The sequence below is a fragment of the Scardinius erythrophthalmus genome (genome assembly GCF_964197995.2).
Source record: "Scardinius erythrophthalmus genome assembly, chromosome: 5".
In the NCBI taxonomy this organism is placed as follows: Eukaryota; Metazoa; Chordata; class Actinopteri; order Cypriniformes; family Leuciscidae; genus Scardinius; species Scardinius erythrophthalmus.
This window is the reverse complement of record NC_138225.1, coordinates 35,041,398-35,054,063: the sequence shown is the minus strand read 5'-3', so window position 1 is coordinate 35,054,063 and position 12,666 is coordinate 35,041,398. Positions and strand designations below refer to the sequence as shown.

The 12,666-nt window shown below is 35.9% G+C and overlaps 1 protein-coding gene across 2 annotated transcripts; it reads left to right on the top strand.

The window, feature by feature from the left end:
- The first annotated feature begins 2,055 nt into the window (after window positions 1–2,055).
- On the top strand, window positions 2,056–12,470 carry mtx3 (metaxin 3). Of its 2 annotated transcripts, XM_081365827.1 has the most exons (9): window positions 2,056–2,189; window positions 2,765–2,834; window positions 3,020–3,096; window positions 5,338–5,430; window positions 5,527–5,709; window positions 6,008–6,084; window positions 8,281–8,453; window positions 8,831–8,919; window positions 10,977–11,985. In XM_081365827.1, exons 1-9 carry the CDS (start codon window positions 2,103–2,105, stop codon window positions 11,067–11,069), a joined length of 942 nt encoding a protein of 313 aa, XP_081221953.1. In that variant the 5' UTR covers window positions 2,056–2,102; the 3' UTR covers window positions 11,070–11,985. The 2 variants fall into 2 exon arrangements, with proteins under 2 accessions (XP_081221953.1, XP_081221952.1); XM_081365826.1 differs by lacking the exon at window positions 8,831–8,919 and having other exon boundaries at window positions 10,977–12,470.
- The last annotated feature ends 196 nt before the right edge of the window (window positions 12,471–12,666 follow it).

The following is a 12,666-nucleotide window of genomic DNA, read 5'->3' as shown; positions in this document are numbered from 1 at the left end:
CAAAAATGACAGCAGAAAAGAGAGCACAAATTGCGCGTTTGTGATGAAAAGTGTTCGAAATGCACAAAGAAAAATAAAGGTTTTCAAAGATTTACATGCACTGCAAATAATTATGTTTTCAACTTCTTTATTTTTGAGCCTTAAGAAGACTTTTTTGCAGTCTTTTATTTTTTTTAATTACAAAATAATTAGTTTTACTCTCAAAAACTAACAAAAACTCTCAAATCACAGTATGTTTGATTGAATAAAAAAGACACAAAGGACACCCCATACCACTGATCTATATAGAATGACATTATATAGATCAGTGCCCCATACCCATTTTAGGAGTTGCCATAATTAATATCATAATATGAGCATAGCTCACTTACATTCACTGAAATATTGAAATGTTAGCAATACTGATTCAAAACACTAGCGCCAATGATTGAATGTCAAAGCGCGGTTTGAACGCCCCGCCCCCCCAGCCAAACTGGAAGTTTTGATTGGTTGTGCACCCGAGTCAGACGCTTCTGTTATTGGCTGAAGCGCATCAGACCTGTCTGTGATTGGCTGAAGCGCAGGCAGTAGTTTGAAGTTCAAAAGCTTCAAAAATCTAATTTCTCGTTCTCTTTTTTTTAATGGAATATTACAGTATTTATTATAAATTATTTATCTATTCACATTTTATATAAAAAAAACAATTAAAAATAATGTGCCCTGATTGATATTAAAGGGGGGGGTGAAATGCTCATTTTCACTCAATCTCCTGTTAATCTTGAGTACCTATAGAGTAATATTGCATCCTTCATATCTCCAAAAAGTCTTGTTTTAATTGAAAGATAGGCTGTACCGAGTCTTTCCGGAAAAAAACGTGCGGCTGGGGGCAGGCCGTGTGGGCGAAGCTTAGCTGTGCTTACCCGCCGAGCTAACAACACACAGAGACATTTGTTCCACAGTTTTACTCACCGTTCCAACACACGACCGCGAACCTTTATCATTGTGACTGCTCGATCCTTAAGCATTAGACGATCTGCAAATCCGTCGATCTGGGCTTTGTTTATAAAACAATCATCGTCGAAATGCAGGGAACAACAGTCTTACACAACTCCGTTTATGCTCAGGAAAACAAACTCCATCCACGGGTTCCTTAACGCTGGGTTCTTTGGGAATCTGTGCAGGGTTGTCTTGCCCTGGCAACCAAAAACACACTTCTTTGGTGACATTGACTTCCCAAAAGCCGGGCAGGGCGCTTTGATGGCGAACTGCTTTCACTCTCTTGCTCTAGTCTACGAGTGCGCGCGCGCCCGCGATCTTACCGGAGAAGTGCCCTTAGGACCCATATAAGGAAATTCCGCTCTATCTTACGTAAGACAGAGCCATACTCGAAAAAAACTTTCCGAAACTTGTGACAAACCGGAAGGAGCATTTTTGGAACAAAAATACTCCTTCAAACGTACAACTTAGTTTTTGAAACTTTGTCCATGTTTAGCATGGGAATCCAACTCTTTACCAGTGTAAAAAACTCAGTATGCATGAAATAGCATTTCACCCCCCCTTTAACCAAAATGACTTCCTATCTCACCTGCCATGACATCTCTGATGACGAGTTTACACTCACATGAGATCACAGCAATAGCAAACCACAACAATCCACTCAAGTCCTATCCTACATTTCTATGTTCAAGAAGCCAACTTCCATTTCATGCTGACTTAAAAAAAAAAAAAAAAAACTTAAAAAAAATACTCTCGACTATTCAGTAGTTTTGTGATTCATGTAACTATGCAAAAATATATTCAACCTTTACAAAATTACATTTTGATTTTAAGGGTGCAAAATAAAAATATTCTGTTCACAAGAAATATTTACCTAGATTTTTTTTTCGTTTCACATATTTCTCATGTATGAGACTTTTTCTCTATTTATTTATTAAGATTTATCAATACATTTTTGTTGTAAAAAACAAAAAATAAAATAATATTTGTTTATTGTTTGTTTGTAAGGAAGTCAGTCAGCCCAACTTTTTCGGTTTCCACGATCCATAAATGTATTTCCTCAAACATTTGCAGGGTGAAACTGTCACCTAGCACCCTGGGATGCTGTTCATACTGCACACACAAACATGGCGGAACCCATGGAGCTGCAGCTGCTCTGCTGGGGAGGCGACTGGGATCTGCCGTCAGTGCACACAGACTCCCTCGTCGTGCTGGTAACTACACGGGTTATGTTAACGCTTGTTTTAAATACATATTCACTATGCAATATTTAATCAAGAATGCCGTTGCCTTTTTGGAGAAACCTGTCCTAGGGTCCGGATAGCTTTATCCAGCACTGTCAAGTCACTTTGATAAATGAAATTGTCGCTAAATTAATACGCCAGTTCAGTTGTAAACTGATGCATCCGTTACAGAAAGAATCTCGACTGAATTGCATGCACTGGTTTGAGTGGTTGATGATAGTAAGCTAATATGTGTCGCACAGCTCCGGTTTTTATTTCTTGAAGGTCAGAGGAATAATGCTGATAGGATCTGAAGGGTATGGGATCTTTTTACTCGCTTTTCACTTAGAATAGAGATGATACAGTGCTTGTGTTTTGTGCTGGAGTAGGCCTACAGCTTTTCTTGTTTGTTTTTGCAGCTGCTTAAATCCTGCGTTCTGATAACACTTTGCAAAAATGCATAATAAAAGTCCTAGTTCCACTATATAGCGCTAACGACGATTATCAATATTTAAACGTAAGTCAGTCATCTATTCATCTGACATGTTTTTAATGTTCTTTTATAGGCTTATGCAAAGTTTGCTGGCGCAAAGCTTGCTGTAAAGTCTGTTGACTGGACGTGGAGGACTATTACAGGTCAGATAAAGGATTTTTTTTTGTGGTCAGAGCATGTTTAATGTAGGGAAAGTCTGGAATGTAGCCACGCGCATCCATAGTTTTCCAAATGTAATCTTGTGAATGCCAAACATTGCTGAAGTGCGTAAAGGGGTGAGCAGCTTTTTCTAATGTTAAGCTGCAGCTGTACATTTGTCTTTCCACAGCATCTGTGCCACAACTATATTATGAGGGATCCACAGTCACAGAACCAACACAAATTCTAAACTTCCTACGAAAACAGGTAGAAATTAATATTTGTTTACAGATTTGCTTCTTTTTGTGTAATGGGTCATTCCAGAATTGGAGGACATTTAGGCATCCATAATTTTGAAAAATTGGCCCTTTATTTTACTATTTTTTATTATGTATTTCATAAAAACAGGCAATATACCATTAAATAATTTGATTCGTCCAGCTCAGGTATCAAAGGCACACTTTTTATAGTACTTTTTTTTTTTTTTTTTTTTGGTGCTGGATGCAACCCTGTTACCAATACTCAGGAACCCGAAAAAAGTATATTTATTGATTTTTTTAAATATAATTTCCTGCCATTAGGTATAGAAAGTCACAATCACTCTATATAAATATTTAATTTTAGATATCACTTGATTTAAATTGATTTAAATTCATTTCAGTAACTTTTGAGTTCCATCTTTGCCAAATTTTTTACTTTTGACATGTTTTATTTGACTGATTTCAGCATATATTTTCAAGTATTTGCTAAAATGCATAATGCATATAATCCTTCAAACTACGGTAATGACAATAGCTCAAGCCCCTGTGAGCTAAAAAAGGTAATTTATTATTATTTTAATAAAAATTATACGGTAACAGGGTTGAAATTTAAGTAACAGGGTTGCGAAAAGTTACAGGGTAATACATTAATAACATGAAATGTATGCTAAATTATAATCAAAATTATATTAATTATTTAGCTTAATGTAATGGGTGTTATATTTGTTAATATTTCACTCAAATTCTCTCCTTTTGTTATTATCATTTGTTATATTTCTTTCATTATTTTGTATTCTGGAATTATTCTTTTAAAATTTCATTAATTTATTCTTCTAATATTGATTTTTATTAATTAAGATGCTAAATATTTAGTTTGTAAATTAAATGAAGACCGATCACATGAATAGATTGTCCCTTATGAGTGGACTGAAGGAGATTCAACCCTGTTACTCTAATTATGGTAACAGGGTTGTGAGTAACAGGGTTGCAAATTAATGCTAATGTTAGCTTTTTCTCATGAATAGAAACTTGCTCTTTAGCTAGCTCTAACTGTTGTCTTTAGGACAAACTTACTTATGTAAAAAAGAAGAAGAAAACCTTCAAATTAATTTGTCTTATTCTGATAATAAGTGTAACAGGGTTGCATTTGTTAGAGTGACACATTCAATCAAGGCTAAAAATTGTATAATAACATGAAAAATCAAAGAGAGAATATACCTTTGTTCTACCCATTCTGGTGGCAAACTGCTTAGTGATGTTATTTCCTGTGTATCATGTCACTCACTGTTTTTTTTCTTCTTCTTCTGCCAGTCTAAATATTTCGGTAACAGGGTTGCACGATGTTGGGGACATAACTTTATTGCAACATTTCTATTATTTAAAATATTTATATCAATTAAAAAAAATGCTTTAACAATTAAAAGAGGCATATATAAACAAAATCATGCAAAAAAAGGGATATTTAAAATGTATTTTAACAGTTATATTTAACATTCAATTTGGTCATCTAGAAGGTGGGACAAGAGAAAAATGGCATTTAAGTGGGTACTATAGACTTTTTTTATTTTCATTAATATTTAAGAAAAAAAAATCTTCAAGTCTATATATATTTAGTTTCAGGACAAGTGTTTTTTACACAGTGACTCATTTTTTTGTATATTATACATAGATTATTTGAAATTTCATAGGTGGGACATGAAATGTCCTCCAATTCTGGAATGACCCTAATATAAGCGGGGATATTTACAGTTCGTCAGTCATTGTCGCAGAAGAACTCTTCTGAATCCAGGACCCCGACGCGAAATTTATTTTGACAAGCTGACTGTACTTTATTACACAGCTTTACCTAATACATTCATGAACATAAAATATTTATTTCAATGTATTGATATGTGATTAGCTACAGTTTATTGTCTATATTTGGGCATTCAAAAATATTTGACCACAGAATTTCACAACTAACTAATCGGAATTGAGTTTTCCTGAGAGCCAACTTTGTTTGTAAAGATATATTGGAATATACATGCAAGTGTAAATTATAAAAAGTATCAGCATATCCCCCTCCCCCCACCCAGATAACAATTAACAAAAACAGGAAAACAAATGCATGGTATATTTGTGACACCATTCAAAATCTTTTAATAAAGGTATAAATACAGCAGTAAGGTATAATTATAATGAAGGTCAGCAGTAAAAAAGAAATAATAATAAATAAAGAGTCAATAAAAATTTCACGTAATCCACACAGAGTTTCAATGCCGACTATGAGTTGACAGCTAAGCAAGGGGCAGATACAATGGCTTACATCGCACTACTGGAGGAAAAGCTGCTGCCAGCACTGGTATTATATCTGCAATTCACATACTGATTTAAAATTCCTGATCCTCATAATGATGATTGTATGAATTAAGTGTTGATTTGTGTTTTTAATTTGAAGCTGCACACATTCTGGGTGGACGCAGAGAACTATGCTAACCTGACCCGGCCCTGGTTTACGTCACATTCCCCGTTCCCCCTCAACTTCTTTGTACCGGGTCGACAGGCCAGTTTGGCTTTGTCTCGCATCTTACTGACCAAAGCAGAGTCGCCGTTGCTGAACATCACAGAGGTGGAGGGAAAGGTATGTGAAAACAGATCCATAATTATGTACGATCATAATTCTTACCTCAGTTACTGAGTCTCATGCATAGCATTGGATTCATCTATCCCTTTTCAATTTCATGGTGAAATGGAAATGTCTGTGGTTGCGCTGTGAGATGGAAAACAGTTTCTCTCTCAGCCCTCATGAGTAAATCTGTGGATTGTAGAAACCAGAGGATCATGAAATATGTCACACAATGAATGTGCTATTTTAGTTATTCCATCCCTCATAATAATGAATATAAAAATTGTATGGTTAGTAATAGATTTTCTTTTAGATCTACAGTGAAGCCAAAGAGTGCCTGAATTTGCTCTCCCACAGACTTGGGAACTTCCGCTTCTTCTTTGGAGACACGTGAGTTTTTCATTTCTTTTACCCTATAATATTTATCAGCTCTTTAAAGGGATAGTTCACCCAAAAATGAAAATTTTCATCATTTACTTGCCTTTCTTTCTTACTGTATGACTTTCATGGAACACAAAAGAAGATATTTTTAGAAATGTCTTAAGGCCCTGATTTACTCACATCTAAGTTGTTTTTCAGTCTTTGCTTAGAGGTAAAAAAAAGAAGCTCAAAATACCTGAGCAGCGTTGTTCTGTTAGTGAACATCCCGACGCTGCTTAGAGCGGCGTTTAGATGAATATATGCTAAAATGTGCTCCATGCTTTTCTCTTTACAACAAAATAAACATATAAACGCTACATTAGCAATGTAGATATGTTTGCAAGTGCCTGCAATTTGGTCAGTAATGTCACGTTTATTTATATAGCACTTTATACAATAGATTGCTTTAAAGCAAGCAGCTTTGCAGTATTAAAGGCGTCCTGTTATGCCTTTTATGGAGTCTTGATTTTGTTTTTTGGCTGTACTAGAATATGCTTTCATGCTTGAATGTAAAAAAAAATATATATATTTTTCACACATTTTACATTATTACAGCACTTCTCTCCCCAGTCTGACGCGAACACGTCGTTTATTTCCCGTTTCGATTAAGCCCCTCCTTCCGAAATATGAAATGTGCTGTGATTGGTTTGCTGGCCCAATGTGTTGTGATTGGGTCACCGTGATTTTGCCAAGTAAGACATGTTCCTAGATCAACATACTTTCTTTGTTTGTTTAGTCTTTACCCTCCCTATCCCTACCCCTAAACCTAACCCTACCCATAACTTTTCCCTAAAATCAGAGGGAAATGGTGTATAACATTGATGTTGAAGCACCTCACCCTGGTTCTAAGCCTAAACTTGACATAAACTGTAAACTTGTCCCTCAAATCTGAATGGTTGATTGGAAAGTTGTTCCAGGATCAACAAAGATGTTGATCCAGGAACATTTGGTACTTGGTGAAATCACGTTCACCTTGTGATTGACGTGTTCGGGAAATGTCATGCCCCTTCATAACCGCAAGCACTACGCAGATGTAAATATTAAGTATGATGTCAGTTTTAAACCAATTCAAGCTTGATTCAGACTTAAGAATGATAACAAACAAAACCATGATTAATTTTCCTAAGGGGCGGAGACCAGTCTTACAAAAGCAAGAACTTACAAAAGCTAAAGTAAACACAATATCAGTATTAATGTTGGCTATCAGGCAAGTGGAGCCAAACCGCTTTGCCCTTTGTTTACAGCATTTAACTTATAATTGGAACTGTTAGTAGAAAACGCAACTATAAATAATAAGACATACTTACAAGTTGTGATCCACAAGCAACAGATTGTCCTGACAAAGTGTAAACTGATCTGTTTCAGGAGAAGCTTTTGTGCGTAGCCTGCTTTATACTCTCTTAATTTCTGGAAGCTGTCCTCCGTAAAATGTGCAGCACACAGACAAATGTTGGGGTTATAATGTTCAGGAACAGTGTTTAAAAGAAATTTTAACCTCTCTTAAGTTCGTCAGCCTTAGGAAGGTCAAACTAATGAGTTTTGGAAACAAGATGGAGAAAACAGGATCTCTTTGACATGGCGACAACACTGTCTTCTCTAACGCAGCTCAACCAGGCCTTGTCCCCCTTTTTTGCGTATTCCGTGGGCTGAGATTATTTAAATGAGGAACATTGTGACTTAATAAGATCCGGAAAAAACGCGTTGTAGTCAAAACGAGTCGTTCGTTGTAGTTTTTGGAAAGTGGATTCTGTTAAATAAAATATCTCCCTTTGGAGTGAACAGCAACATTACACACTAACTAAAGTTGAAAAAGTGAAATGGCATAATAAGACCCTTTAAACATGAAAAACAGTGTCAGTTTTGCTTTCAGTTACAATAAGAATTCAGTTTCTACTATAAAGCAGCTCTCAATTCATATTTTAACTTCAATTCCACTCAAAGTATATTGGGGCCTTTAGTGTTATGGTGTTGGAAGTCAATGACCTACAAAACAGTTGTTGTAAATTGAAATAATATTTCACAATATAACTGTTTTTACTGTATTTTTGATTTTGAAAACTTAAAAATCCTACTGACCCCAAACTTTTGTACTGTAGTGTGTAACTTAGTTAAATGTAATCATCTTTGCATGTCAGCCTGAAGTTCACCATGTTTTCTATTTGCTAGGCCTACAAGCCTGGACGCCTTTGTATTTGGCCACATTGCCCCTCTTATTAAAGCCCCTCTGCCCAGTGGGCAGCTTCAGAAGCACCTGAACCAACTTGATAACCTCTGCCAGTTCTGCAACACCATCCTTAAAAACTACTTTACCGATGCCACCACTGAGAAGAGAATGGACTGTAAGTAGTCACAGCCCCTATAGTACTATATTAATAACACAAAAAAATAGTATTGGTCCTGCTCTGCTCTCTTCTTTTTATTTGTTTATCTCAACTTCCATTTGTTTGCTGTTGAATCAAATAGAATTAAATCATTTAACCAGACATTCATGATTCATCACCTGTCCATTGCTTTCAACCCGAGACATTTGGCTCAAAGCAGATGCTGAAAGACAGTTTAATAACAGCATGGTCACTTATTTTAAGTGATTTGCTATGTCTCTTTGGCTGCACTCTGATTCTACTAATCTTTCTCCCATATGCGTAAAAACATCTGCTTTTCTCCAGAATCAGTGTCCTTTCGTCTTTTCCTTTCTTTATCTCTGCCCTCTCGCTAGGTTCACCAACGGCTACCCATGATCCTGTCGATGCAAACCTCCAGAAACTGACACAACTTGTTAACAAAGAGTCCAACCTTATTGAAAAGGTCTTGGCTAGATCTGCTCATTCACTTCTGAATTTAATGTCATTAGAAATTCCAGTACATGGTCAAAAGTATGTGGATGCCCCAACAGTTTTTCCGCTATGTATTGAAACATGCATGTTGGTATTTTCTCCTATTTGGAATTTATATACAAGAGCATAAGTGATGTCAGACACAAATATTGAGGGATGTGGTCTGGCTCTTAGTTTATGTCCCAGTTCATCCTAAAGTGTTCATTAGGGTTCAGGGCTAGTCCAGGCCAGTTAAAGCCGTCCAACTAGAACTGTTTATTCACTTGCTCTTTACACAGGGGCATTTCATGCTGAAACAGAAAAGTCATTCAGCATTCTGCTGAAAATGTTTGTCATAAGATATGGAATGTGTATGATGTGTAAAAACATATTCACAATTATGACAGGAAAAGACTGTAATAGATCTAATTGGAAATTTTATGTAAATTTACAGTAAAATAGTTCAATATTTCTTATAATTTACATTGAAAAAACATAAATTGGCATTCCCAGAATTCTCTGTGACAGCTCACATGATGATTTTTCATTGAAATAACTATTTCTAGTTTCTAGATTAATTATAACTAGTTTCTTTTTAGTTTTTTCTTATCAGTTATGTATAAATCATTAGGGTTTTGTTACATCTTATGACCCCATGATGGTGTTTTGTATTTGTATTTGAGCTTGTAGAAAAGTTACCTGTGATGAACATTGATTCATCATATGTCTTTCTCTTTACCACTTTATAAATAAAGGTAAAAAAACAAAAAGATTTTAGTAATTTGGTATATTAAAGGGATAGTTGAATAGTTGATAGAACAATTCTATCATCATTTACTAATCTTCAAGATGTTCCAAACCAGTATTAATTTCTTTCTTCTACTACACACAAAAGAAGATATGTTGAAGAATTTGGTTAACCAAATAGTTGATGGGTCCCATTGACTTCCATAGTATTCTTCAAAATATCTTCTTTGGAGCAGGTTTGGAAACACGTGAGTAAATGATGACAGAATTTTCATTTTGGGGTGAACTAACATTGTTTTAGCTAAGGAAATATAATTTTTTTAGTCTTTGTTTAATCTGTAAAACGTCTCCGGTTACGCATTTATGGTTCCCTGAGAAGGGGAACGAGACACTGCGTCCTCCAGGACACTATAGGGAATGCCTCAAACGTGACCGGTATCTGAAGCATGTTTAAACGCGACAATGTCATATGCCGACGACAATCCATGACGTCAACCGTCTATGCAACCGTGTACATAAAAGGTCACCTGTATTAGACAAAACCAAATGTTTGTCTGAAGGAGACGTAGACAGGCAGGCCTGATGCATGCCAATGAGACGCAGTGTCTCGTTCCCCTTCTCAGGGAACCATGGTTACATGCGTAACCTGAGACATTCCCTCGAATGGGAGCTCGCACTGCATCCTCTCTAGGACACCATGGGGAACAAATGCCCAAATGCTGAGGGAATGACTGCCTATAATTGGCTGTGACAAGCACAAACGAGGTCTCAACGTACTTGGATGTCAGAGTCAGATTCCCATACTCAGGTCAGCCACAGAACTGTCAGTGACACTATTCCCTACGGCCACCACCCAAGGTCTATATAAGGTTTATATTCAAGCTCACACCGTTAGTGACATCACGGACTGTTGTCGGCCAATGACATTGTCGCGTTTAAACGCGTGCTTCAGACACACACACTGGAGGCGTTCCCCACAGTGTCATATAGAGGACGCAGTGCGAGTTCCCATTTGAATGGGAACTTAAAATGTTAATACCGTATTTTTACAGTAAAGTTCTGCCAAACACAGCTAATGTTTGTTTACCGTAAATTTCACCGTTTTTTTTTTTTTTTTTGTGTGTATGGCTTTATTCGTAATTTGATTAACCTGCTAGTGATGTCGCTGAGATACAAACAAGAGGGTGTCCGCATACTTTTGGTCATGTAATGAATCTCATAACCTATAAACATCTTCTCACACATCTTTTGGAATTGACACTTGTCCTGTGAGTCTTATCATTATATGTCTTTATGTCACAGATGGATGACAATCTTCGCAGCAGCCCGCAGCACAGACCGCACAGACATGAGGTCAAACCCTCGGCCATGGCCAGCGAGAGGAGCTCAACCTGAAAACCCCATCTAAGCACTGACTTTACCATTATTTATTTTTTTCCCATGGAAATTGAAATAATTTCCAAATCATATTTAAAATCTTACACACTGATGGGGTCATAATAAATGAATGCTAGTTTTTCATAATGAAGTTGCTGAAATGTTGGTTAACTTGGTTTGAGCGTCGGATTTTGTAATACAACACCATAAAGGGCTTGTTAAATGGGCAGTCGTCATCTCATGTATATAAGAATCATTAGCACATGTGGCAACTTAATAAATTATAAAAAGGGAAATGTTGACACTTGACATCTTGCGAGTTGCGATACAAATTTGAATGTTTAAAGGAGATGTAGCTTTTAGTTCAGTTGCATTGCTCTTGCTCCTGGCTGTCTTTGGCTTTCTCTTCAAATAATAATTGTATAGGGAACTTTGAATGCACAAGCTTGCTTTCTAAATGCAAAGGCTTTATGTATAAGTTTTATGGTGTTTTATTTTTTCAATCCTGCCCAAACACAATTACAGGTATATTATACTTTAGTGCATATGGCAGGTGAAATATAATGCATGTATTGGCATTGTGCCTCATCACAGCATAACTTTCTCTTATTTGAACTGATCTTTCCATTTCTCTCATTTGATTATGTAACCTTCACATTCTTGACTTTTGATGCAAAGGGATCTTGAAACTGATTGTGTGTACTGTGTATACATTTATTGTTCTTCAAATTCCTCGGGAGGTTTTGTACATGCAAGAAATGCCTTTAAAGTCCAGTGCTGTGTCATGCCATCTCACGTGACTTTATTTTTGATGTAATCATTATTCATTGTCTGTCAAGAAATTGTATATTTCGAAATGTACAGCAATGTTCAAATATATGTATATATAAGTGCAAGAAATTCTTTGAAATAGACAAGTTAACATGTTTATCTTATTATGCTGATACATTTGTATAGTGGAAAGTACATCCTGACGTAACTTAGGAACTCATTTATGCTCTTTGAATGAACAATACTGACATATTGCGCAACTTTCCGTTCATTCATCATTTAAATAGAGAGACAGCTGTAGGGCTGCTGTTTGGATGTCACATGGAAGCTATTACAACTCACCACTCCCCAAATATTCACATTCCCTCAACAAAATGGAAAGGTCAGGAGATTTGCTGTCCCTTTTCCCCTCAGTCTTTACCAAATTAAAGAAATTAAAATTTCATCAATGACATGCAGCTGGAGATGAGAGGGGTTACATATATATTTATGGGGTCAGTATGATTTTTTTATACTTTTATTTATACATCTTTACAATCAAATAAATGCTGTTCTTTAGAATTTTATTTTCATCAAAAAAATCCTGAAAAAAAAAACATCACACTTTCCCAATAAAATTATCAGCACAACTGTTTTCAACACTGATACTAATAAGAAATGTTTCTTGAGCAGCAAATCAGCATTTTAGAATGATTTCTGAAGGATCATGTGACATTGAAGACTGGAGTAATGATGCTTTGCCATTTTAATATATTAAAATAGAAAACGGTTATGTTAAATTGTAATAATATTTCACAATATTATGGATTTTGCAGTCATTTTGATAAAATAAGTTCAACATAAG

Bases quoted from the DNA above. Each gene is read 5' to 3' on its own strand.
- mtx3 (XM_081365827.1), top strand. From the start codon at position 2,103: ATGGCGGAACCCATGGAGCTGCAGCTGCTCTGCTGGGGAGGCGACTGG. The intron at 2,190-2,764 runs GTAACTACACGG...GTTCTTTTATAG, and splicing joins CAGACTCCCTCGTCGTGCTG to GCTTATGCAAAGTTTGCTGG. The intron at 2,835-3,019 runs GTCAGATAAAGG...GTCTTTCCACAG, and splicing joins GACGTGGAGGACTATTACAG to CATCTGTGCCACAACTATAT.